This window comes from Malaclemys terrapin, chromosome 4 (assembly GCF_027887155.1).
Source record: "Malaclemys terrapin pileata isolate rMalTer1 chromosome 4, rMalTer1.hap1, whole genome shotgun sequence".
NCBI lineage: Eukaryota > Metazoa > Chordata > Testudines > Emydidae > Malaclemys > Malaclemys terrapin.
This window is the reverse complement of record NC_071508.1, coordinates 112,044,458-112,072,387: the sequence shown is the minus strand read 5'-3', so window position 1 is coordinate 112,072,387 and position 27,930 is coordinate 112,044,458. Positions and strand designations below refer to the sequence as shown.

Genomic DNA, 27,930 nt, shown 5'->3' with positions numbered 1-27,930 from the left:
GAGCAGTGTTAGTGCTAATCCCCACCCGTGGTCTTCCGGGACCATCTCTAGAGTGAGAGGGGCTCCTGGCTCCATCGCTCAATCAATATTTGGCTTCTTTGCTGAGAGTGCCAGTGTAAGAGCCAGTTAGTACCAACTGTAATGACAGTTTTTACCAGTCCCCGAGGAACTGGGTGGAGGCCACTAGCTTATTTCAAAGACTTGCTCCCCGTCCTTACAGCGAGTGGGGACTCAAAAGAGATGAGTCTCAGCACACTGCTTTCAGGGAGCAGGAGATGGCTAAGTCTTAGCAACATAACACACATTCTTACTGCTTCAGTTGAGAAAGAAAACAGCAAGAATGCAGGATGTGCTCTCCATGGCCAGCCGGCCAGCCAGCAAAGCATGGCAGGATTATTAGAGGGCTGTGCACTTTTGGTGACCCCTCCTCTTTCCCCCACCCCACACATGTGCTTTGTGAGGGGATCTGGCACTCCTGACTTCAGAGCATTTTTCCCTTCTGAGTTGCTCTGGCTCCTATTAGATGTGTGAAATGCTGCTGCAGAAATGCAGTGGAGCTAAAAACAGCATCGAGGGAGCAGGCACTGAAAGGACGGAGCCTTTGGAAGATTAAACAGTTTCTCTTTCAAAGCGAAAAGTGACTGACTGGGCTGAGCCTTGGTAGCCTGCCAGGAGTGTGCCAAGCTGCAATGGGAATAAGAGGCACCAACACAAAACTGTGAGCAGTGGCAGCCACCTGCTGTTTATGCAAGGATTCCCTGTGGGGAAAGGTCTCAGCAGGATATCACAAAGGGCTGAATGCCCACACAAGGAGGAAGGAAAGGCTTGTGTCAGAGAACTCCTAGGGCCACTCTGCTCAAAAAGCTGCCGTGAGCTCGCCTAGTGTGGGGCTGGAGGGTGTCTTTGTTGTGCCCTCAATACTTCTGGCAACATCTAGCGCCTCTCCTTCTTCGCTTTGCTCACTTGTCTGTGGTTGAGGCTTCCAGTGATCCCAGCAAACAGGCTTCCTCCCACTCCCTTTCCCCTCAACAAGGGATTTTCCCAGGGGGAACTTAACATCCAGCTGCTTCTCACTGGCCATACATCATCCCCCTTCCCATGTCTCATAGCTGCTCACGCTATTTATGTTTAAACAAAGGATTGGCACCCTCTTCTCCTGTTGGCTCCTTCAGGGAAAACTGACACCACAGTCATTTCCATACCCTATGAGGTAACAAACATAGGATTATGACCTCAGTGCAGTATCAGAAAGATGGAGAAGTTGGGCTGGGAGATCTTATCCAATCAGCTTCCATCTGGAACCAATCCCCCTTTCTCTGAACCCATTTACATGAACATTGTCTGAAATTACATCCCTCTCCTCCACTTTTAGACAAAGAAACTGTGAGCATGACTGAAAAACTATTAGAAAAGAGAAACACAACAGCTGACTGAGGGATGAGTAGCAAAGGCTTATTCTCCCCATAGCTGATACGGCACAGACAGGGATTAGAAGAGTCACATCTGCAGCACTCCAGAGATCCACAAATCCATGATCAGAAGGTAGCAAAGTATAAGCACTTAGGGCAAGACTGTGCTGTAACCACTGCCTGTGTTGGAGTGGGATAAGGAGGAGCTACATTCCAGCGATTGTGTGTCTGAGACAGACAATGCTGGTGGGGGCGCACAGTCCTGAACATCCCCCCTCTTTTGCAAGCAGCAGCATATGCTCTCCCTTTACAGGCCCAGTTCCACTGTCCTGTGCGTGGGGTACACCGGAATCTGTAACAGTTTGCTCTAGATTCCCCAGTCTTTGCACAGTAGGAACACATGGACCAGGATTGTGCCCGGCCCTGCACAGGGGTGCAAGATGGAGATGGTGAACGGTTCTCAACCACTGTCACCTGAAGTCATTCAGGTAGGGACACCGAACAGTACGGCACAAGTAGCACAGATTTCCCAGGTTACATGCCTTTCTCTAGAGGCACCAGCTCTGGCAGTTAGGTAGAATTTCAGGTCCACGCAGCCTTGGCTTCTCTACTGAGACTGACAACAAGAGGGCCAATTAGTACTAACTGGGGTAAGCTCCAGATGGAAAGAGAGTGAGATTCACAGGCAAGAAAGCCATAAAAAGCAGATGCTTTAGGTATAGGAGCCAGATGTGCTCTGCACAGAGAGCTTTCTGCACCATGTTCTGCACAGGTTGTATTCTCCCTAGCAAGTCTCCCATGCTCTGCCGCATCACGCTGGGAGAACTTGAGATGTCAAAGCTCCGGTGCCTGTGCAACTCCCTGGTTGCAGCCCATTGATCAAGGCTCTCTTAAAGAAAGTGGCCTGGGGATATCTGAGAAACCTATTGATCTCTCACTCGACTCCCTTCCTGCCTGTTTCTCATTCACTTTCTGCCATAACAAACCCACACTGCTGTGTTCATCCCAGGGATAGTCTTGCTGTGTCTTAAAGGGGCACAGTCATAGCAATGCATCCTACTGGATCATTTCATCTTCACCTGATGCAGGGGGGAGCATGTGTACTCCTGCTCATGCCCACACATACCAACTGTGGTCTGAGCCTGCTCCAATGCAAATCATGCCATGGATCCCAACAGAAGCAGACTCAGAATTATTACCAGCTTTCTTCATGTCACCTCTACATATTGTCCCCAGACATCCCCTCTGGCTTAACCCAAGTGCTGAGCAGGCAGGAAGGTATAAATATGTAATACAATTAATTAAAAATAATACTTTCCCCCTCTATAGAACCTGCTGCTCAAAGATCTCAAAGCACCTGAACTAAATATTAACCAATGCAGTCTCCCACCTCTCCAGTGAGGATGGTCAGTGTCTTTACACTGAACCAAATAATAGGCCCACGGCCATTGGAGACTAGAACCAGGGTCCTGACTCCCTGGCCTTTTGCTTTAACCATTAGACTATCTGCAGTCTCTAGTGCCCACCTCGTTTCCTGGCAGCAGGGGGGGGAGAAATGTGTTAACAATCTTTTGAAAGGGGTAAACACCAAGAAGAGAGAGGGGGCATTACTTGGTGTGATATAAGGGAGTGGGGAGAACTAGGAATAATTAGATGAAATCATTAAAAGGAAGGAAACTTAGTGTGAGTATCCAGATACACTTCTTCACAGTGAGCTCTTCAAGAAATCAGAGCAATCTCTCCAGGGAAACCCTGCTACTTGGGACTTGAAAAACTAGACTGGACAAAGCACTAGAAAATGTACAGAAGGAAACAATCCTGCACTGGCTGGGAGATGGAGTGGATGATCTAATAGAATCACGGAAATCAGAGATCGGAAAGACCAATGAACCTTTTATAATCTAAATCCTCTGTCAATTCTGCATTTTTGAGCAGAAAGTCAAACAATTATGGATTTCCTCTTTCCAGAAACTCCTGACTCTGTGGAGGTCACGTACCCTAAAACCATTTTTCTCTCTTTTTGGATTTTGCTTTTAAAAATGTGTATTGATTGAATTCTATATAATAATACATTGTATTTCCACAGGACTTTACGTAAGTTAACTAATCAATCCACAGAATCCCCCTGCAAACCAGGTCAGTATGATCCTTATTTTACAGATGGGGAAATTGAAGAACTGAGTGGAAAAGCATGTCTTAACTCTCCCAGCAAGTCTGTGTCAAAACCAGGAGTAGAAACCAGGAATCCTGGATACCAGATCTGTTTTCAGATCACTCAACCAGTTGCCTCCTCCCTGGTGTAGAGTATTATATGCACATATATTATAATACAGTTGAGCTACCTTTATATTACATATCTAAAATATTACAGGTCCAGTCATAGATCCACTGATGTCAGTAGCAAAACTCCCATTGATTTTCATGATGCAGTGCCAGTCCCTATAAGAACAACAGTAAGGAACTCTGCCACTAAAGCTATTCGGTAGTATAAGACACAACAGCAAATAAGTGTCAATAACATGAAATAGCACAAGAAGATACTTCATTCTCTGCAATACTGAATGCAGAGGACCAGGTATCAAGGGGGTCAACCCCTACCCCAAAAGTAGGTGCATCCCTCTTAGAAACAGACTGATGTATCCTTCAGACTGCATCACTTTCTAAGGCAAGGCCATGGAGGGTCAGACAGTACATTGGTCACACCCTCACAAAGTCAGTCACTGGAGAGCTATGGTAGGAAGACATCTAGCCCCAGACATTACACATCCATCAAAGAACAGGCAAGGGTTTAAAATCTAATCTACATTCCTAACAGCACTGGCTGCCATCAGCCTGTCTCCCAAGAGATGAGCAGCAGCACCCTACAACAAAGCAACACACCCTCCTGGCAAGAGCTTACAATTCATCACTGGCTCATAAGATGGTGTGGCTGGAAGTGAGCAGTGTGAAGTGCTGGCATCCTTGGCTCAAGCGTGCTGGACCTGCACAGACGACTGCTGGCTGTTGTTCACTGGGGATAGGCTGAAGCCGCTGTGCTTTGTCAGGTACAGCAATGCAGAGAGTTACAAGCAGTGCCTCTCCTCCCTTCCTCTCCCAGAGGGAACTTGGGGAAATGAAGCTTTAAAGTCAATCCATAAGAATGTGTTTAATTGCCACTGAATTCCCAGTGGCTCACCTTGAACAGACAAGGATGAGGGGAAAGCGCACCACAAGAAAGAAGCCAAGTGCTGCTCAGAGAACACTGCGCAGATCAATAGGCTGAGAGAGGAGAGACAGGCTGAGCATGTGGGGGAGAGGGACCCACCTGCTCAGGGACAAAGGTCTCTTCCCCACCACTTTCTTAAAGCCTCCCCTCAGGATGGAATAGCTGTCAGACCCTCCCTGCACTCTGTGACAGGTCTTCATGCCAACTGCACCCTCTCCTACAAACAACCCAACCTGTTCATTATTAACAGCAATAATTCCCTCTTCCCTCTAGTTGTACAGGTATTAGTACAGTTACTCAGCCGAGTCATCGGAGGAGGGAGGGGTATGCCCCCATCTGGGGTTCCTTTAGAAAGGGGAACGTACACTATCATGGGTCAGGTTCTCACTGATTGTCAGATTTGCAGCTCCATACAAAATATAACATAAGGACCCTGCCCTTTGGAGACCGAGGCCTGGTCTACACTGGGGCGGGGATGGGTGGTGGTGGGGGGTGTTGATCTAAGTTACGTACTTAGATCTACTTACCAGGGTGTCTTCACAGTGGCAGGCCAACTGCTGACGCTCCCCCATGAACTCTGCCTGCGCCTCTCACTCCAGTGGAGTACCAGACTCAACGGGAGAGCGCTCGGCGGTCCATTTATCGCGTCTTCACTAGACACGATGTATCGACCCCCGCTGGATCGATCGCTCCTGAGGTAAGCGTAGACATGCCCTGAAACAAGCCCTCAAAGAGCCACATCTTCCCAGTTAGCAGAAACAGATCGTTGTCCTTCCTGAGTTCTTTGTAATGGCTGCACCTTGGGAAAGCCAGGGAGGCCCCCGTGCAGTCAGTCTGGAGGCTGCTACAAGGCCTGGCCCAGGTTCAGAGGCAGTGAGAGGTCCCGAGACCCCGGTACCCGTTCTCTTACCTTCTTTCAGCATCCCCACTTTGAGGCATTTCATGAAGCGACAGGCCTGACAGGACTTGCGCCTCCGTTTCGTGATCTCACACTCGTTGGTGGCTGGGCAGCTGTATTCAATGTTCCCTGCAATCAAACACAGAGAAGGTCACTCAAGAGGCCTTGTTCCCTCTAACAGCAGGATTCACTATCATGGCCAGATTACAATGCCTCCTGCCTGCACTGGATAATACCCATTATGCCCCCTGCACCACCCACATGCGTGCTGTCCATTCATTCATTCATTCATTCACTCACACACTAGGGGACTGTGACTGGTTGATGACGACTCCATCTGTGAAAATGTTTGGGGTAACCACACAGGCTGGGCTCCTTTGTTAGAAAAGCAAAATGAAAACATTAAATAAAAAGCCATACTTGGAGGTGGAATTAGAGTAGAAGCCCAGCTGGGGGGTGCTGGGCCTTCAGCCATGTAGCGTCTCTTAGATGCACTGCTTACCAGTCTAATCAATGCACCTGGCATTATTATTGGCACATATCCCTTACTGTTATAACGTGTCCCCAGAAGCCAACCCATGGGGAGTGTTCCATTTGCTGCCCTAGTCTCAGCCTTTCCTGTGATCATGGAATCATAGAATATCAGGGTTGGAAGGGACCGCAGGAGGTCACCTAGTCCAACCCCCTGCTCATTGTGATTATTGTGTTTCCTTCAGGGCTTTGGGACTCTTGCTGATCTTTCCCACCTTTTGTTTCTGGGGAGCAGGGAGCTGGAGAAGGGACTTTTTTCTTCACTGTCTCACACACTCTGACTCTAAGGGCTTATGATCTGGCACATTACAATGGGATAGCAGGGGCAGGGAAGTGCTCGGTCTGGAGTAGGACATTCCTGTGGAATACCCCGGGTTTGGTTAAGGGAAGGATAATGCAAACCTTTCTGGTTTCACTTGATGTGCCACTGATGTCTTCTGATCTTGTCTTTGAATTTATTTGGAGTTCAAATGAACCCCAAACACAAAGTCAAATTCATCCAAAAATACTGATTTTTTTCCTGGTTTTGGTCAAAATCACAAGGAGAAACATTTCCCATGTTTTCCCCTGGAAACTATAAACTGAATGCATATCTCCTGAAACTTGGACACTGGACTTGGCAAAAGGTGCATGGCCCTCAGCAAACCTGGCCAAAGACTCTGGTTTCTTAATGAAAACAGAACCTGGTTTTGTTATAAACAGGGACCTCTCCTGAGGACTCTGCTCCAAAGAGGGATGGAGACTTCCTACTGCATTTAAGGGATAGTGACCCCATCTGTTCCTACCTCTAGCCCCTGAGCTCAGCACACAGAGCCCCCGTGTTTCCAGGTGCACCTCTCACAGTCCTCTTTTAGGTCACCTCCCCCTCCAGCTGCCAGGGGTCTGGTTCACCACTTGCAAGACCCAAGGGCAAAGAAAGCATCCCAAATTTATTTCTGGCCACATAGCACACTATCATGAAGCAAGAACACAACCTCAGACGCGGGTACAATGACCTGACATGAGGATGTAAGTGTCGTAATGCCAGGTCACAGCATCGCAGAACAATTTTTTTAACCCTACTGTTAAAGACAGTAACAAACGGGGCTGTCTCACCTCCTGCCAACCATTCTTCAGAAGATACTTCTGGTCAGCATTGTTCAGTATAAGGGGTGAAGAGAAGGGGTTGGAAATCTAAGCAATCTTGATAGTGATACATCAACAACAATAATGTATTTAAGGAAGGCAGGCAGCTTTGCGTCAGGACTCCCAGATTCTATACTCAGTTTTGTGGGGGGAGTTTGTTCTGGTGGGCTAGAGTGGAAATTGAGATTTAGGACTCCTGGGTTCCATTGGTAGCCCTGGGAAGGAGTACTCATTTAGTGTTAGAGCAGAGGAGAGAGGGAGTCAGGACTCCTGGATTCTATAACCACATCAGGGAGGGAGAGTTTGATTTAGTGGGGTTGGAGCAGAAGTCTGGGAGTTAGGACTCCTGGGTTCTGTTTCTGGTTTTGCAGTGGACTTGTGTAGTAGTGGGGATGCTCTAATACCCACCTATTGTATGGGTCTGGGGTGAGGGGTGAAGTTTAGTTAAACCAACCCCATGTAAAGCCCATTGAAAATCTGAGTTGAAGAGGGCTAAAAATGGGCATGGAAGGGAAATTCAAACTGAAGGATTCACCAGCTGTTTATCTCACAATGTTATGTGAGAGAATTTCAGCCCCACACTGGTGACATGGGGCCAGGAACACTGTAAGCCCCAAAGGTACAAAGACTTGATGTCTGCATGCAGTATGTAGAGCTTTCACCTTCAGATTCTTGTCTTGTAAGCCCTGCACCCTGACAGTGATCTCCAGCATCACTGTTAAATTCTCAGCCATCGCCCGTCTGCGTGTTTGCGGCACTGCCATCACACAGTTGGATCCGAGACACAGACGCTGTGCGGAAATGGAGAGAGCTGCACAAGCCACTTCCATTCAGTCTATACCTCAGCATTGTACAGCACCTGAATTTCAATAGCCAGCTAAGTATCAAATCTCTGAAAGCTGGAAATTGAGATTCAGGCTTGGTCCCAAGGTAATAAATGAACTCCCACTTCTTTTCCTGTACATCCAGTAAGCCACAGACCGGAGAGTGCAGAGTCCCTGCCCTCAGGGCTGCACAGACGCTGTGTCCCATGTGTGAGGAGATGGAGCAGTAACACCCCAAAGGAGAAGAACATGGTAGATTCATTCTTTCAGGGGGTTTCCTGTCTTCCTGTTTCCAAGCCTCTCTTTCACAAGCAAAACCCCAGCCCTCCCAAATGAGGCCCCACCTCCTGCTAAAAGGCCCACAGCACCATAGTGTTATGGGATTTCAGCAGTCACCTCATGAGGCAGCAACACTGCACTATGCTGCTATGAAGTTTGTGAGTCCTTACATCAAAACTTTGCATCAGTGGATGGCCAGGGCTCATCACATTGCAGCTCAAGGTCATCACAGATAGATTAAGGCAAAGGTTAAGGTTAAGGCAAAGGTTCCACCACTTCACATCACCCCCAATTTGAGGAGCCAATTGTCATATAAGAAACTGGGATTGTCCCATGAAGATACCCCGAGAAAGCTCCGACACTGTCAGAGGGAGTACTACTAGTTTGTAAATGTACAGTCTGTATGCAAGAGCCAGTGGCTCCCCACAGTCAGTACAACAGCCACCGCAGGGCAAAAGGAGGGTGCTCATCTCTCAGACCGACCCTTAAGGATGGGAATGCAGTAGTCCCTTGCATAGCGGATCCTTCATTTCCTGGCTTCTCTTTTAATTCTATCCATGCTTCTGTGCCCCTTTCTTCCCTGCCGCACACCTTGCATCATAATTTACACCATTGCAAAGTATTAAGCCAGGACAGCATTTTATATCCACTTTGCACAAGTGCAAGCATGCAAGCCCCTGGAGAATCAGACTCAATATGTCTCTTTCATGCCAGTTCACCCCAGTGTAAAACTCCATTTACTTCTGTGGAATTACACCAGATGTCACTTGGCCCAAATGTGTTCTCTGCTGTAAACAGGACAAAGTGCAGGGAAGATACCTTTGCCTAAAATGGCTCTTCATTTTGGGGGGAAGCGAGGAGGACACCACAGAGGAGAGAAAGACACAGTCAGTGTTAGCCAAGCAAAACTCATCCAAGAAAAGCTACTGTCTTCAAAACTTTAGCAAAGTTCTTGGACTTTTTTTTTTTCCTCTCAATTTCTTTTATGGGTCCTGCGGCTGGCTGCCAGCACAACTGAGCTGCTCACGCTGGCTTGTAATTTCTGTAAGTGCCCTGTGATAAAGTGATGAGATTAACTCATCGGAATTCCGGCAGCCTCCCGCTGGCTTGCGGTCACGCTGCCAGCTCAGTCACCACAGACTGGGTGCTCTGGGGAAGAAAGGCTAAAAGAACTTGATTCTCTGCGACAGCCAGCGGAGGAGGCTGTGCGTGTCAATGAGCAGCTGCAGGGGTGCGTGTTTGTTCCTGCATGTGAGTCTGTATCTGCATGTGTTTGAATTTGTGGTGAGTGTGTGCGCCCCATGTGTGTTTAATATTATATGAGCCAGAAGGGAAGAGTAGAAGATGGGTTAACCTAAGCTCCCAAGAAACTGTGTTCTGAAGAGTCTCTCATTACAGGGGCTTTCCTCACTTTAGAACAGTATTTACCTCTGATCCAAACAGATCTGCATGTTATTTACATCAGAAATTACTTATGAAACTAAAAGGCAGGAGAGGCAGTGTTGTTTAGTGATTAGAGCAGGACTCTTTGGTTCAGTTCCTGGCTCTGCCATAGACTCGCTAGGGTGGCATGATGCCACTCCTCGGTCCCCTAGAGCATGGGAAGTGGGAAGCAGGATTTCCCATCAGGATTGGTCTCACGTCCATTTCGGATCACAACGCTTGTTCTTCCTTTATTCCGTTTCTCATAACATTAGAGAAGTTTCCTCTCATTTTCTTTCTTTTATCAGAAATAGCTTCAAAATGGCCTAAATATAAGAGATTACTTTAGCAGACAAATTATTTTGTTCAATCAAAGAGCAACACTTCATATGCAGAATACTGCATCTACACTTTAGCAGCTCTTTATGATCAGGACTGCACAAAGCCATACAGGCTACACTCCCAGATTTCCCAAAATTTGGACAGTTCGGTGGGAAGAAAACTGGACTATTCAACAAGTAACCAAGTCAGATGACACTGTCATTCCAGTTTCCATCAGTGTTTTACTTAGTTACTTTTTATATCGGGTTCCAGTTTGGTTCCTGAACTTGTTCACTTGGATCACAGAATCATAGAATACCAGGGTTGGAAGGGACCTCAGGAGGTCATCTAATCCAACCCCCTGCTCAAAGCAGGACCAATCAAGGTTGTCCACCACAAAAAGAACCTGGAAATGATACAGCAGCACCCTGTACCAGTAAAGCTCTCATTCAGCAGTGCTCTCTTTCCCAGTAACTCACGCAGATTTACATTAACGCTGATACTATGTGTAAGTAACAGTTTGCAGAGTTGATTCCATGCTAACCCACTGCTTTTACATATGCATCATTTACAGATACATTCCTTGTTTGGATTGAAACTTTATATTCTGCTCCCAGCCCAAGTGCAAATATTTTGTGAAAATATGAGGGAAATCCCTTCAGCCATATTCAAGTAAGGTGAGTGTTTGTGTGTCTGAGGGGAATATCCGCTGTGACTATGATTTTCAAAAATAGGTGCCTGAAATTAGGCTCCAAAATTCATATTTCTGTGACCTCTTTTTCAAAACTGGTGAGCACTTTACAGTTCCCAGCTGCCATTTATTTAGGTGTCTAAATATGGATTCAGGAGCCCAACGTTAGAGCCTATTTTTGAAATTTTTGGCAAGCACCAAAGTGTGCGTGGGTGTAACCTTTGAGACAATGAGATTTTGAGAAAGCAGATTCTGTGCAATAGCACTTTGGTTAACCAAGAATTTCATTTAACCAGGATGAAAAAGTCAACATTTTTGCAGAATGGAAATTCTGAAAAATTCCAGTTGTGAAATATCAAAACAAAATGTTTCAACATTCGCAAAATCAAAATGTTTAATTTCAGTTTATTGAACTTACCCAAAAGACTTTGAATCTGATCAATAATAAATTGCATATTCTAACACTGGCACACTGCGTCATGCAAGCTGTAGCCTGGGAGCCTAATACCCCCATTCTCCCCTTATGTGCCAGGTTATGTGGCTGGACTACATCTCCCACAGTGCACCCACAGTCATGTTACTCCCATGATGCACCTCACTCAGCCAGAGGGAAATCTGCATTGCATTACCGGACATGTAGAGCCCAACTCACATGAGAGGATGGGGGCCTGAACTACAACTCCTATATGGCAATATACTGATTGGGAAGTAGGGTGACCAGATGTCCCGATTTTATAGGGACAGTCCCGATTTTTGGGTCTTTTTCTTACATAGGCTCCTATTACCCCCCACCCCCGTCCCGATTTTTCACACTTGCTGTCTGGTCACCCTATTGGGAAGTTCAGTTTAATATTTTGTTACCTCAAATGAAAGATCTCATTTAGATTTTACCCAGTGGAAAATAAAATCAAAAATTTTCCCACAATTTTGTTTTCGGTGGAAAGTGCATTTTCTGCTGGAAAAATCATTAGCTGGAAAATTCCTGACCAGCTCTCATGATCCCCACATAGCAACCAGTTTGTCCCTCCTATTCCTCCCAAGCCTGAAAGAAATGGACTTTGCAATGTGTTTAGGAGAAGGAAGTAAGCGCCAAAGCTGATAGGCTTTCACAGAAAACATTCTACCAGTCCTTTAAATCAAAGGATCTTCAGCTTGGGCATCTTGTTTGATCACAGCTATGGCAGTATCATATAGGGAGAGAAGATATGACAAGTAATCCAGTCCCAAACCATTTAGGGGTCTGCAGCTTTCAACTCCACTATGAAATCAACAGGGAGTCAGTGCAGCTAGGGAGCATCAGTGACATGTGCTCTCAGCATGAGGCTCCGCTTTGCAATCAGAGGCCACATTCTGCACTTGGTCTCACTGTTCACAGAAATCAGGATGTAGCACCATGCAGAGAACAAACAGCACAGTAGCATGTTGCTACTTTAGCTCCCCATGTAAAGTGTGTAAAGCAGACAGGTTAGAAATGCTTGTAATGAAGTCATTGATTTTGCAGATTGGGAAACTAAATCACAGAGAGGTGAAGTGATTTGTCCAAGGCCATAAGGGTGTCAGTGTCAGAACTGAGTACAGAATCTACCTGCAGTATCTGTCTACCTAGAGTCTTATACCACACACATCACCGTGCTAGCCGCGTCCCCAGTCCCAATTCTGTGCTTGAACTATCAGACAGCACCTCTCTCTGACATCACAGCCACAAAAAAGATGACCTGTGCTAGCAGGCAATGTAATAGGTTAGACCAAAACACACATCACAAATACATCACACGGGTGCACACAGACACACGCACACATGTATATTAAGAAGCCTGGGTGGTGATTTAAATTCTCTCATTTGTTATCAAATCTAGTGAATGAAATAAACCTGCAGGATGAATAAGGCTTTTGGAAGCCTGTTGGCTGTTGCTACTGATATATAGAGAGCCTCTGTCTCTTCCTTCCTACTGCCCCCTGTCACACTTGAGAGCTCATTCTCCTTTTGCTCAACATGTCCTACAGCAAAGCCTTCTTTGATCCTGTGATCTGCATATTGTCCTAGCTCCCAAGCAGGCCCCGCTTCCTATCTGATCCCCTTCTCTGCTTCTGCCCCTCATCTCCACGATGGAATAAAAGCCTCAGTCTCGACTGCATCAGACCGAGCTCTGCAGCTCAGATGAGGAAGAGCATTTTTGTGCCCTAACTACCAAGCCAGCCAATAGAGAGAGGGACGTGAAGCTGCCTGAGATGGGCTGATGACAGGGTGAGAGAAATCCCCACTTATTCTTTCTCCCCATCTGTTACATGTTACAATTAGGGAACAGCCAACAAGGCTGCTGCACTCAGGGGGTGTCTCTATGCTGTAGGATGAAATCAGCTGACAACTTACACAGGCTGGTGGAGTCTCTGATTACTCTGTCTCTTTCCCCTTCACTTTCTCTCATTCTTTCTAAACTCTCCACAGCTGCTGGTCTTTCCCCATCTCTCCTGATCTATTTTGGCTGGTAGTTTACTAGGGTAAGGTAAAGACTGCCTTCTCTGCTGCTACAGAGATTCCCCAGTGTTGTTCCCCTAGAGAGTTAACCTTTTACTCTCTTTCCAGACAAAGATCCCCTGGTACGCCCTCCCCCCAGAGTCCCTCCTTTAGCGTTGGTTGCCCAAATGTTCAGAACTGTAATACCAAGAATGGATCAACAGAGGGACAACACTCAACGCTGCTAGGCGAGAGTGGATGTAAAAGTTCATGTTCAACCCATGAAAACTCTGCAATGACAAGCCACAGAAATATTGCATATGAACATCTGGGCGTTCCATAGTGGTACATGTTTTCTATATGGTGTAATGAGAGAGGACAAGCCAGGCAGAGGGAAATGGACCATGTCAGTCTGGGGCAATGGAGAGTGTTAATTTCCAGGGAATGTAACAGTAAGGAGAGATGCCTGGAATCAGGGAGATCAGAGACAGAAATAGTCTATCCATAGAGACCCATGGAGGATTGTTCCTTGCACTGCTCTGTCTAGTCCTGATTCCAGCATCCCCAGCAATGGGGTGTGATCAGGTATGAGGGAACCACTCACTGAGTACAAATAAAACAAGTGTACTTCCCACATACATATTTAATTAATTTAATCAGAGTCAAAGGTGTCTTTGGGGTTAATTCAATACACTTTCCATTGCAGGGTGAATGATGCTGTCCATCTTTTCAATTGGAGAGTGGGGGGAATGTATGCACAGTATGTCTATGCATGTGTGCTTATACTAGTGCATGTGTATGAATGGACCTGCAAGTATCTGTGTTTATGGCAGCCTGCCTGTAAGTGTGTGTTTATTTGTCTATATTTGCATGGTATATCTGTGTACCTGTATACACATGTGCCGTTGTTGGTATGCGCCCCTGGTCTTGCAGGTATGTACAATTCTTCTGCGTACCTTTGTGTGTGTGTGCATGGTATGTAATAGGTGTACATATGTGTGCACATGCAGGTATGCATGCAGGTATATCTGGCCATATGTTTGTGTCTGTGTCCATGCATGCACACATTTGGGGATTGTGGTGCATGCGTTGCTGTTTACGCTGAAATGTCGAGGCTGAAATTTTCAAAACCACTTAAGGAATTTGCAACTGACTGAGACTAAACAGAAATCGGGGTGTCCAACCCCCCGAGGCGTCTGAAAATCTCCATCTAAATCTTTAGAACCATGTGCTGTGCTGCTGAGAAGGGAAGGGCATCAGCGTGTCTCCATATCTGCGTACACTATACAGCATCTCCATGAGGCTTACAGTGCTTCAGAACGGATGCAAACAGGATTGACAGGTTTGTGTGAAAATCTCTTTTCCTGGAGCACTGTTTTCCCCGCAAGGTGTATGACATAACTAACAAGGCACCAGCCCTATCCTGATGCCTTCAGCAGGCAGGGATTCTGCTCTCCAGATGAGCCTGTGCCAAACAAATACGCTCCCAGAGTAAACCCTATCCCCCCTGCCAGCTACAAATCAGTGGGTAACTCCAGGAGTGGGGAGGGGTGCTGTCTCTTCACTGCAAAACTGGAGAACTCCCTGGAATTACATTTCCTGCAGCAACAGTTTGAAAACAGCTTTGCCACATGTGATGATGCTGTTGTCAGCTGGGAACCTAGCAAAGCTTCCCAGACTCACAAAGTATAAGGGCTTTGGTTCACATCCGGGGGAGGAGTGGAGGAGGCTTGGCAGAGCTGTGCTGGGGAGCACAGGATAGATTATATGTGTTTTTGTTGTTTTTCCTTCTCTCCTTTAAAGTGCCATAGGAGTACAAGAGCTTCTGCAACCACAGGAACCCAGCCCCCCATGGATGTGTGAGCTCCCTCTCCCACCACACTGTACCTTGAATTGTTCTTTTGAAGAAGGCTTTGCATGCCTCGCAGGAGGCCACGCCATAGTGGTAGCCAGATGCAATGTCCCCGCACACCAGGCACAGCCTCTTGGGGATGGCATTGAGCATGTACTCGCACTTGGTGGGCGAGTCCTCCATGATAGCGCTGGCACAGTCGTCGTAGCGCTTACGGCAGGATCCGCCACCAATCCCTGCACCGTTGAACATGGGTGGCGAGTCCAGGCCGTTCGGGTGGCCACCCATGGCAATGCCGTAGCCACCACTAGCGTCAGAGGAGCCGCTGGGACTATGATGGCTGATGGCATCAATGCCAGAAGATGGGCTGGACGGCTCAGTCTTAATGAAGGATCCGCAGCTAGAGGTGAGATGCCGCTCCTCTGTGGACATTCTGCCAAGCAGCCTGTAGGAAGAGAGCACAGAAAATTATCAGTCCACAGAAATATCAGACAGGGTGCAGTCACCACAAAGTCCATCCCATTCCCACCTTTGGTCCAGTTCAGCCCACTCCCTTTGACTTCCTAAAGGACGTCAGTCCAATTTGTTAAGAGCTGCCACCCTACTCTCCACCAACCTGAGCAATGGGTAAGTATCATGGTAATTTTTGTAGGTCACCTTTTCAGACAGTCCCAAATTTCAGTGAACAATCTGTTGAAGCGGCTATGTTGTTAGCAGTGCCAGCTGGTCATAATCTATCCAGAGCAGGAGTTCACTACCATGGAGGACAGGTGAAGATCATGAACTGAGCAGGTCTTTAGTGGTGTCAGGCGAGGTGCAGGATCCCTCAATCAGGGATTCCCGGCCACTGCTCCAGACAAACAGAGTTTACTAGCAGATTCCATACTAGGACATGAACAAGAGAGGACTCCTTCTGTTTGTAAATTCCCTTGCACTAAAGTAAAATCGGTTATTATGCCCACTGTTTTCTTTTTTTCTTAAACACTTGGGAATCCTCTCTAGAAGAGAGGCTTCAGAAGCCGACAGAACAGTTTGTAAAAGCCTCCTCCAACTTCCTCATCTCTCCTCAGTTTAATGACAGGGACTTTTTGCTGAGAGAAAGCTGCACAGGAATTGCCATACAAGATGAGACTAGTGCTCCATCTAGTCCAGGGTCCTGTCTCTTACAGGGGCCAGTACCAGATGCATCAGAGGAGAGTGTGAGAAACCCTGAAGTGGGCATTTCTGGACTAATCTGTCCATTGCCAAAGTTTAGCCCAAACTGTCATCAGTTAGGGATTGCCTTATTCCTTGAAGCAGAAAGGTTTATATTCCTTCCCAACTGTTAAGGGTTTTTTAGAAACAAACAAACAAAACAACCTCATCTATAGTAACTATGGATATTTTCGTTAGCAATACACACATCTGATCTTTTTTTGAATCTCACTAAACTGTTGGCCTCAATGATGTCTTGTGGCAGTAAGTTCCACAGGTTAATTGTGCACTTTGTGAAAAATTATTTCCTTGTATCAGTATTAAATTTGCTGCCTTTCAATTTCACTAAAAGACCCTTTAATCTTGTGTTATGAGAGGGTGAAGAGGAGTGCCCGATCTACCTTCTTTATGTCATTCATTACTTGGTGTACCTTTGTCATTTCCCCACTAATTCATCTCCTCACTATCTTTTCAATCTTTCTTCATACAGAAGTCTTTCCAGGCCTTTCAAAGGTCTCATTAGCCATCTCTGAACCTCCTCCATTTCTGCTATATTTGTTTTTCGAGAGGGTGACCAGAACTGAATTCAATGATCCAGATTCTCAGCTGATGTAAATCAGCATAACTACATTGAAATTAATTCTCCAGCTGAAGGTGTAGCCCAGCGTTCTAGGTAAGGATGAATCTCAAATTCATTTACAGACATTATAATATTTTCAGTGTTATTTTTCATCCCATTTATTATACCTTCTACCATTGTTTGGGTTTTTTTAAACCATTGCTACATACTGAGCAGAGACTTTCATTGAGATGTCCACAATGATGCTTAAGTCTTTTTTCTGAGTTATTACAGTTAATTTAGAACCCATTGTTGGGATTCCCTCTGAGACCTTTTCCACTCAACTTATCCAGAACACCTCGTCCAGTTCTGGGAGAACATGTCATTCAGTTCTCTGAGATCCAAAAACTCAGTTCAAGTCCCCTCATCACTTAGGCTTGTACCCTATGCTCACACTGGCCAGGGCCAGACACAGGGGTTTAGAAATAGAGTGATACAACAATTCCAAATCATGTCACACACTACACAATTTATATATATTTTTCCTAGCTACTAACATCCATATTTCTTCATCTGATTGGTTTGGCCATCACGCAAATCGTGTAAGGACCAATTGCTTTATGTCCTTCACCTTATTTACCTTTCAAGCTGATCAGTTCAGGGTGTTCCCACTTATTTCAAATAGCCCCAAAATGCCATCTCTGGCACATAGCCCATCACTCCCTTGTTTACAGTTTAACCTTACACTCAAAATCAAGCTATGTGCAAGTTTACTCATGCCCAGCAAGATCTATGCCTACATCCATCAACGTGTATGAAAAATTGAATGATTCCTTCCAACGTACATCATCCTACATTTGTCAATGATTAATTTCATGTGCCATTGTGCTACCCATTTACCCAGCTTTGTTAGGACCCTCTGGAGTTCATCACAGTCTTCTCTGGTCTTGAATAATCTAAATAACTAACTTTGTGTTATCTGCAAATTTTGCCAACTCACTGCTCTCCGCATTTAACAACCCAAGTATGAACCTTCGGGCACCCCACTGTTAACCTTCCTTTGCCATGTTGAAAATTAATCAGTTATTCCTACCCTTTGTTTTCTGCCTCTTAGATACTTTTTAATCCATACTAGTACTTAACTTCTCACACCAGGACTACTGAGTTTCCCCTCTTGTGAAGGAATTTGTCAAATGCTTTTTGAAAATCCAAATAAATGATAGCAATTGGTTGTCCTGTATGCACTAATTTGTTGACATGCCCAAAGAATTCTAATTGATCGGTGACGCATGATTTTCCTTCGTGGAAGCTCTACTGATTTTTAGTTGCCATGCCCTAATCATCTAGGTATTTTATCATTCTGTTTTTAATTTCAGTCCATGTACCTGGTAAATGTACCACCATCATGCCGTCAGAAGGGCAAACCCATCAGAGACGACAGGACAGAGCTTCTCTCATGTACCAAAATTAGAGTATGCATGAGTAGGTGAGCACTTATTCCAATGTGTATGTGCTTCTACACACTGGAGATGCCGCAGCTTTATGATCCTGTATCCTCATAACCTCATTCTAACCAAGTCTCTCCTAATTTCCCCCCTCTACTCTCTGTTTAGCCCAATATGTTTGATCTTGTACCTCCCCACAACTAGATCTGCCAACAACTCTGTTACCTATTGAGACTTCTGGCCTCAAGAGTGTGGGCAGGCATCTCCCATCCCTGGCCTGATGGGCTCCTCTGCGCCAGGGTTATTAAAGAGGAGCCCAACTATTGGTCCCACTCAGAGACGAGATCTGAAAAGTTAAGGACAACCCAAGCTTCGCCCAGCAGAGGGCTACAATGGACTAAGGTCCACCAATAGTTTGCAAACATGTAGCTGACTGCAGCTGCATTCATCTTTAGTAGAGAGGGGCAGCTACAGCAACCACAGATCTCAGCATGCAAAGCTGCCTGTCTGTTTTGGTCAAAATACAGCTTTTCACGTTGAGACTCACCTCTAGCCTCCATGGCCACATCTCTATATTAAAGACGAAAGCTGTGGTCACACTACTGAAAGCTGCCGGCTTCACTCTATCTGACCACACCGAAAGCGGCATGCGAGCTGATTTTCAGAGGCACTCACACTGCCCAGGTCCTGGCCACCAGTCCGGGGGGCTCTGCATTTTAATTTAATTTTAAATGAAGCTTCTTAAACATTTTAAAAACCTTATTTACTTTACATACAACAATAGTTTGGTTATATATTATAGACTTATAGAAAGAGACCTTCTAAAAACATTAAAATGTATCACTGGCACGTGAAATCTTAAATTAGAGTGAATAAATGAGGACTCGGCACACCACTTCTGAAAAGTGGGTTAGGGTCACAACGGAAGGCAGAGACACCAAAAAACAATGTTGATTGCCTTTTATTGCCCAAAGGAGCTCACAGGTGAGAACAGGCTGTGTCACAACACCGGATGGAGGGACTCATGCTGTGCATATAGGCAAGGCCCCCACACTATGTTGGGGATTACGAAAAAGATCAGACGGATGTGAGCCACATTCCCAAATTCAAACAGGTGAATTAGAATCCCAGCCTCTTTCTTTTAAGAAGACTGTAATTCACATGCTCAAGGGGAAGGGGAGACAAAGGAAGGCAAAGTTACTGCTGGGGGAATTCTCCACCAAAAAATTTAAAATTCTGCACCAAAAAATTTAAAATTCTGTGCACAATATTTTAAAAGTCTGCAAAATTCTGCATATTTTATTTGTTAAAATAACACAGTATAATCACTCTGGTTTCAATTATTTTGGTAATTTATTTAAACTACAATCCAATGGATGAAGAATGGGAGTGGGGAGCATTGGAGGAAATCCCACAAATCCCCTCTAATAGTAACATAGCTAGTATTGACCCTTTACTTCTAATTATTAGTCAACAAATGTATGCAGCCATATGCTCAGTGTTACATCATAGGAACTGAAGAGCAAGCGATTGACTACTGACCATCTCCAGAAAGATCAGTAGCAAACAGTTCATGGAGCACATTTTGATAGGAAATTTTTTCAGTCCAAAAATTTAGACCAGTTCTAAACTCTAAAGCACCATAAGTATTTATGAGGCCACACTGTCCTTTACAATAAGGCTCCTTTAGACCACTCTGGCAATGTAAAGGAGCCTTAAAATTTTTACACCAGTTTTATACTCCTGGGGGAATTCACTAAGAATAATGGGAATAATTCACTAACCAGGAAAGCTGCTACATTCTGCTCTGCCTGAGAGGGACATGCCTACCTCCCCAGAAACACCCCAAAGCCCTGCCCCTCCACGCCGAGTATGCCGCAATAGCGAGCAAGAGTGACAGAGTATTTCTGTCTCTGAAACGCATGACTGCCCATACCTCCCGTCCTGGTGGTGATTTGTGTCTCTACTGGCTGCTCCAGGCACCCAAACTGACCTTCCTGCACTGCAGGGAGGGATGTGTGACCGCTTTTGCAGCTTCCCTTTGCTTCTCCGTCAGAAGTCATTTTTCTGCAGGGAAACAAAGAAATCTGCGGAGGCCATGAATTCTACGCACACGCAGTCACACAGAATTCCCCCAGGAATACAAATTGGACCCTTCAATGACTTGGGAAAAGGATACTGAAAGCTGATAAATTAAGGGTCTGGGAGAATATAAGCCAAACACAGAAATGAAATACAACCAGGCTAGCATACTCCATGGTCAGGCACCAAACACCCCTAAAGGAAGACAGACAGCATCAAGGGCTGACAAAACAGATGGAGAATACTCAGATATTGTATCTGAGCTGGTAGCTACCCCATCCTAGGAAGAGCACATTCCACATGAATCATTTAGGAAACATACTCACCCTGCCGCAACAGACAGTCTAACGGTAACTTTCAAAAATATAAAGGAAACCCCTATTAGAAGGAATAGAGTTGCGACTGTTGGGAGAACAGTACTAGTGTGACTTCCCCCATAATAGTTCAAGAAAATCCAGATACACTCTCTCTGGATGAGATTCAGGAACATTTAGAAACATCTTCTACTTTATTTCCATACTGAGTCTTCGTTTATTAAAAATGTCTTTTAAGTGAGGTTTCATCTAGGAACGCCCATGTCTGGGCCAATCGTAACCCAGCCCAGAGGTGACTCTAGTTTGCAGCCACTTCTCAAAATCATAATCCCTGATAGTCAAATGTGTATTTTAAGGGCTGACAAACCTGGAGACTGAAGGCTTCTGTTTATCCCCAGCATAGGCAGGCCACAAATAGAGGCAGGGTGAGCTTCCCTACATGCTGACCCATCAATGTGCTGCCTTCTTGTGCTGGAGGAGTGTGAGGGGAACTCAGTCTCCTTGGCCCAGTTCAGTTCTCTGACTCAGTGCTGAGACCACATAGAGGCCAGATAGTGCTATCTGTGATAGTGGTTTTCGAGATATTGACACCAGTCCTCTAGGATCTAGACTGAGGCCTCCCCAATCCATTTCACGTGGGACACTGACAAGCCAATATATGGTAATAAGTAATGACTAGTGACTACTGACTAGACCAGATTTGCATCAGTGACCTGGAGTAAAAGGCTGCATGTTCCATTGAGGAACAGAACTGGCAATCAGGACATCTTTGTTCATTACTGAGCCTATTTTTTTTTTTTTTTTTTTTTGCTCTATGGAACAATTTGTGCATCCCATCACAGTCCAGGGTTAGCACTGTTCTGCATCTCCCATGAAGCTGAGCAAAGCCTGACAAATTCTGACCTTCCACGAACACTCCTAACAAAAAATCCCCCTTTTGACCAGGAATGTTTGTTATTTTTAAGCTGACTCAAAGTGATGGCAGCAAAATGCACAAAATGAGGCAAAATTTGGGAAAGTCAACACATCTTGACAGCATTCTGAACAGCAGAAATAATTGCAAAACATTTCCACCTGTCCTGCAAGTTCACAAAGTGAACAGCAGCTATTTGCTTGACTCTGGTTACCTTATTGGGAATGTAAAAGGAGAGAGACTTGATCCAATTCTCCTCCGAGCTGGCACAGGAAGCTCCGTTACTATTTCTGTGCCCATGTAACAAGCTTAGAGGTTCTAAACGTTTCGTTCTTTTCACCTTTCCTAATCATAGGTCATTTCCTCTAATCCCGTTAGCATCTTTGTTGCCCTTCTCTGGATTCTCTCCAATTTGCCTGTCTTTCCTGTAGCGAGGTGTCCAGACTTGCGTGCAGAACTTCAAGTGCAATCATGCCAGGGCTTTGTGGAGAGGGACTATCTCTTCCCTGGCCGTGCAGTACAGCATTGGCTTTTCTAGCCATTGGATCACATTGTAGGCTGCTATCACTTGGTAACCACTAACCCAGTAGTTCTCAACCAGGAGTCCGGAGCCCCCTAGGGGGCCTCGAGCAGGTTTCAGGGGGTCCGCCAAGCAGGGCCAGCATTAGACTCGCTGGGGCCCAGGGCAAAAAGCTGAAGCCCCACCGTATGGGGCTGAAGCCCAGGTCCCTGAGCCCCACCACCCGGGGCTGAAGCTGATGCCTGAGTAATGTAGTTCATGGGGGCCCCTATGGCATGGGGCCTCAGGCAATTGCCCCGCTTGCCCTAACACTGGCCCTGGCTTTTATATGCAGAACAGCAGTTATTGTGGCACAGATTGAACGTGGAGTTTTTATAGCATGTTGGGTGGGGGGCTCAGAAAGAAAAAGGTTGAGAACCTCTGCACTAACCCACCCTGGTCTTTTTGAACATAACAGCTTTAGCCATCTTGCTCCCATTAGCACAGGGGATTCTCCCTGCTGCAAGGGCATCCTCTGTCATTTTCAGCCTCATGTTTCTAATTTCTATCCATTTTACCCAAACCCCTCTAACACAGCTTCCTCACTTGCTTGGTACTTGTTTCCAGGACCTTCCAGCTTGGGGACTGTCTGTGAATATAACAACTTATGCCTTTCACATACTCTTCCGGGACCTTTTGAACATTTCAGCCCTAGCATGATCAAGAACTTCTCTCACCCCCCCTTTACAGCTTGTCAGCCAGTCTGCGATCCATTTCACAGGATTTGCATCCAAACCAATTTGATCTAATTTCCCTAATAAGATCTTGCATGGCTCCATGTCAAATGTCTGAGTAAAGTCAGACAGTCTATCCACAGTATTGCCTTTGCCCACTAATTATCTAATTGTATCAAGAACAGCTATTGTCTGTTGAACTTGTTTCATAAACCCGTTGTTGTTTATTGCTCATGATGCTGTTAGCCTCTATACCCCCAATCCTGCCCTCAGACTCGCGTGCACAAATCCCATTGACTTTGGATGGAGCTGCACAGGTTTAGATGAGGGCAGAACTGGGCTCTGGAAGCTTACAGATTCCATCTATTAATATTGGTTGCATTATCTTCCTAGGCAGTGATGTTAGGTTAATGGGAGTTAGGAGTTCTCCCAGTTCTCTTCTAGCTTTCCCCCTGCCTTTCATCCTCCCCCTCTTCCCTGAAATGGCTGGATTGCTAATGGCTCAACACACTTTTAAGAGCAATGTTAGGAGCTGGAAAGCCTGCTAGACAGACAGTGCTAGAGAAGGCAAAGTATTCTCTCTATAACATTAAGGTAGTGAATACTGCCCTTTAACACACCCTTAACAGAATTTTTTAGTTCAAAAATAATACCTAAATGGCAAAAACTCAGGATATGTGCAGTTAAAGCTCCCATACCAATTTTTGACATGTTATTCATGGTGATGTCTGTAAGAAGTCACCCTTTTCCCCCACCCCCATTCCCATCCCCGCACACACAGCTGTGGAATACCAGACTTCTTCCTGCAAAAGGCCAACATTTTCTAATCTCCAGTAACACACTCTTACTTAGGCCAGTGGAGGATCAGTGGAACGAAGACACATCCCTACCCCTGGCACAAACTCTATGCCAGTGTGAGACAGCTGGCCCAATAGCTGGCTTCATGTTAGAGGGGAGCTCCTGTCCACCAGAGGGATTTTCCGTTGGCTACTTTTGGCCAGAATCCAGCTACTCTCTGCTACCTGAGCAGCAGAAAGTGGCCATAGCAGAACCAAGAATCTGGTCCCAACTCTCCACCTCCTGCCAACAGTACCAAGAAGGCGGGGCTTGGAGGCTACAGGAAACAATTCTGCTCAACTTCTCCAGTGGCTGAGTCTTCACCACATGGACAAACGAACAGTGAGGAGGCAGTGGCATCTCACCACCCAAGCCTAATACTAGACTCCAACTTCCTGTAAGGGAGCAGGACCTGGTTGTTGGAAGTTCTGACCTATAGGCCAGGCCTCTCACCAGGGTCTTGTTCCCAAGTCATGTATAAACTGACCCAAAGTGGTCGAGATTTCCAAGACCAAGATTTAAATCATGGTTAAAAAGGACAAACACTGAACCGTTTCCCAGAAGAAATTGCAGACATTTCTGGGGGTAGGAGAATTGGTGGAAGGAACATTCTCTCAGGTGTTTCTGAAGTGGGGGTGTCAGAATTGCTACCTACTTGCAGAGTTTTCTCTGTTCTTGATATTCTGGCAGTGCAAAGAGTCAAAAAGGGGCCTTTTCACTGGTTCCCACTATGGGATCTGGATTCTAAACTGTATGAAATCTTGATATTTTAATCCCTAAACTCTGCCATAAAGTTTGTAACCACTGCAAGCAATATACCAGAAGGGCATCTAACTTCCATGTGCCTATGGCTATGCTGGTGGAATTTACCACTTTTGTAAAGCCTCAAATAGGCCACCACTATAATTCTGTTCAACTCACATGAGATATCAACTTGTGACCCAGCTGAGAAGCACATTTGCAGCAGCGCAGGAATTTTAAGCTCCACCAGCAAAGGCTGCAAAACTTTTAAGCCTCATAAGCACCACCAACTAAACAGAAACTGCACTGAAGTCAGAAGCAAAGTCTGTCCAGGCATATAAATCGGAAATAAATACTTTTTCCAACCTTAATAGAAAGTAAAGAAATTCTCAGGCAAAAACGTGGCTAATATACAGTGATAAAATTCAGGGTGTTGTGGTTGCTTTTCAAAGCTATGTTAACAGAGTCTAACAGATTTATAACCAAAAAAATCCCACAACATTCGTGAAATTTGCAAATGATGCTAGTCTAGGAGGAGTTGCAAAATGCTCATAAGGACAGAGGAATAATCCAAACAGACCTAGAGAGATTTAACATGAGCAAGAAAAAACAAAATGAGAGTCAGCTTAGAAAAGTGTAGTAATTATACTTGAGAAAAAGTAGTCAGAAACCCAGATGCAAGAATATAATTAATGCCAATCCACTTGGATTTATGGAAAATAGATTCTTTCGCACTAACTTGATATTTTTTTTATGAGAATACAAATTTGGTTGATAAAGGTAATAGTGATTACATAATAGACTTCTGTAAGGGGTTTGACTTGGTACAACATGACATTTTGATCAAAATTCCAGAACGATATAAAATTAATATGGTACCCATGAAATAGATTAAAAGATGGCTAACAGGTTTTCAAAACATAATTGTAAATGGGGAATCATATCAAGCAGATATGTTTCCAGTGGGACCCCACAGGGATCACTTCTTGGCTCTATGCTATTTAACATTTTTATCAATGACCTGAAGGAGAACCTAAAATCACTTCTGATTAAGTTTGCAGACACAAAAATTGGAGTGGTAAATTATGAAGAGGACCCATCAGTGATACAGAGTGATCTGGATCGCTTGGTAAGCTGGGTGCAAGCAAACAATATGCATTTTAACATGGCTAAATGGAAATGTATACTTTAAGAACAAAGTATGTAGGCCCTACTTACAGGATGGGGACTCTATCCCGGGAAGCTGAAACTCTGAAAAAGTCACTCTCAGTGCAACGCTGTGGCCAGAAGGGCTAATGCAATCCTTGAATGCATAAGCAGACGAATACTGAGTAGGAGTAGAAAGGTTATTTTACCTCTGTATTTGGCACTGTTGCGGACACCAGAACTGGACACAATATTCCAGCAGCAATCACAATTCAGGAAGGATGTTGATAAATTGGAGAGGGTTCAGAGAAGAGCCAAGAGAATGATAGTAATAGACTCAAGGAGCTCAATCTCTGTTGTTTGACAAAAAGAATGATAAGAGGTGACTTGATTATAGTCTATAAGTACCTACATGGGAAAAATATTTAATAATGGGCTTTTCAATCTAGCAGAGAAAGGCGTCATATGATCCAATGGCTGGAAGTTGAAGCTAAACAAATTCAGACTGGAAATAAGTGTACATTTTTAACCAGGACAGTAATTAACCACTGGAACAACTTATCAAGGGTCATTGTGGATTCTCCATCACTGGCAATTTTAAAATCAAGACTGGATGTTTTTCTAAAAGATCTGCTCTGGGAATTATTTTGGGGAAGTTCTATGGCCTGTGTTATACAGGAGGTCAGACTAGATTATTGTAATGGTCCGTTCTGGCCTTGGAATCTATCAGTCTATGAAGAATACGCGAGAGAGACCAAGGGGAGAGAGTTGGCAGCAGATCAGAAAAGAGTTTGCAATGTGATGTGGCTACAACAATGGCAAATGTAATTTTTGGGCTGCATATGCAAAGGGGTGTTGTGAAGTAAGGGAGGTGAAAGGGAAGCTGCCATGTGTGTAGGCCTGTTTGACAGCTTATCACCTTGGACAGCTCATAATTGCCACATGCCCTCCATTCTTTCAGGTCTGTCAATAAATGACAATGTCATCTGAAGGGCAGATACTCCTGAAGTCTTCCCTGTTCCTCTGACCACTCATTATGAACCCTGCATGTTGCACTGGCAGAAGGCAGCACATCATCACCTGGGCACCACCTCCTGACAAACTTGGTGGCCCTTTTCAGTGCAAGGTCTGAATCCCAAGGATACCAGGATCTGCTCTGGACACTTTACCATTATATAGAAGAGGCTATAGCTGGCATAGGCTGGAAGGGCAGGTGTGGGCTAACCTATTCTACAACTAAAGAGCATCCTGTTTGAATTCATGCATTCAGCAGGGCAAACTTCAGTTTTGTAGGGCAGCAGGGAAGAGTTTCTGGCCTGTAAGTGGGCAGGGTTTAGGGCAAAGTTAGAGATGGCATTGGAAGTTGGATCTTAACTGTGACGTTCTTGAGTTTCTAGCATGTAGGGCTTGGGGATTTTTAAACTCAAGCACTTTGCTTAGGTTGCTTTAAAGGTCAAGAGAGTCTCAACCTTAATTTAGTTTATGTGTTTTTGGCCTGGACTACAGATGCTTTTCTAAGGGCTCTTTGCAGCTCTTCCCTTTGGACTGTCTGAGTTTCTATTTCTCCTGAGTCTCTTGTGCCTCTTCTCTAGAGTAGTGCAAATCCCCATGGTTTCAGGCTGCACGGGTTTGTGTTCACATGGATTTTTTTTGTATATTCACTAATATCAGACTTCTGTTTTGGGCTCAAACACAAAGAACAGCTCACAGCAGAAGGCTGCTGAATTTTCCCTGATTTGGGGGAAAAATTCTCAAGCGCTAGATGGCTTCCACCAAACCTGGACTTAGCTCCAGATTGTAACAAAGCCCAGACTTCTTGAGTTTAACCTGGAGTATTTTTCTATTGCTTTTCTCTTTGCTATTGATCTGGTTTCTTTTGTATAAATACGTTGCAACCACCTTGCCCCCTTGTCTCTGATTTGTTGTGCAGTGATGTGGTTTTTTTATTTGGCCTTATATTTTCCTGTAGGGAGGAAAAGTTAATGAGTCCAGAGATTGACAGAGCTGGATTGAAACTGTAAACAAGTGAGTTCGCCAGTAAACCCAACAGCTCCCCAGCCTGAGAAGTCTATCTTGAGGCAGGTCTCCAGGGGGCAGTCTCACTGGTGGCCACAAGAGAACTGGGTTATATTAGGTCTATTGATATGGGATGTTGGCTGAGACCCAGTTCCTGCAAATGGATCAAAGAAATCGATTCCTGGCATGGGGCCAGGGGGAGGCTTAAATCCACGCTTCCTTGCAAATTGGGGGATGGGGAAATAGATGCTCAAATTCAGAGTCTTGCACAAATAATAATCACTCGTCTAACGCCCAGGAAACATTTTATTCCTCTGATCCATTGTATAACTAGATCCCAGCTACACATCAGTAGCCCAGGTCTGATCATATTGACAAAAGCTGCCCCACAAGCTGTCTGGATGTCTTTAAAAAAATAAGAGTCTTCTTGAGGTGAGG

The 27,930-nt window shown here is 45.2% G+C and overlaps 1 protein-coding gene and 2 long non-coding RNA genes across 4 annotated transcripts in view; 2 read left to right on the top strand and 1 right to left on the bottom strand.

Moving 5' to 3' along the window:
* Positions 1-27,930, bottom strand: part of ESRRB (estrogen related receptor beta) — a 159,614-nt gene that overhangs the window by 36,883 nt on the left and 94,801 nt on the right. For both annotated transcript variants that reach the window (XM_054028149.1, XM_054028150.1), the window contains 2 exons: positions 15,048-15,457; positions 5,525-5,641 (listed from right to left, as the gene is read on the bottom strand). In XM_054028149.1, the coding sequence (XP_053884124.1) occupies positions 5,525-5,641; positions 15,048-15,457 (527 nt within the window). The remainder of the gene's footprint in view (positions 1-5,524; positions 5,642-15,047; positions 15,458-27,930) is intronic.
* Positions 158-15,052, top strand: LOC128837183 (uncharacterized). Its single transcript, XR_008444913.1, has 5 exons — positions 158-4,453; positions 5,158-5,311; positions 10,589-10,691; positions 14,383-14,502; positions 14,964-15,052. It is a non-coding gene; the product is annotated as an uncharacterized LOC128837183 (long non-coding RNA).
* LOC128837185 (uncharacterized) lies at positions 15,339-27,379 on the top strand. Its single transcript, XR_008444914.1, has 5 exons — positions 15,339-15,418; positions 16,697-16,879; positions 18,142-18,251; positions 25,385-25,459; positions 26,438-27,379. It is a non-coding gene; the product is annotated as an uncharacterized LOC128837185 (long non-coding RNA).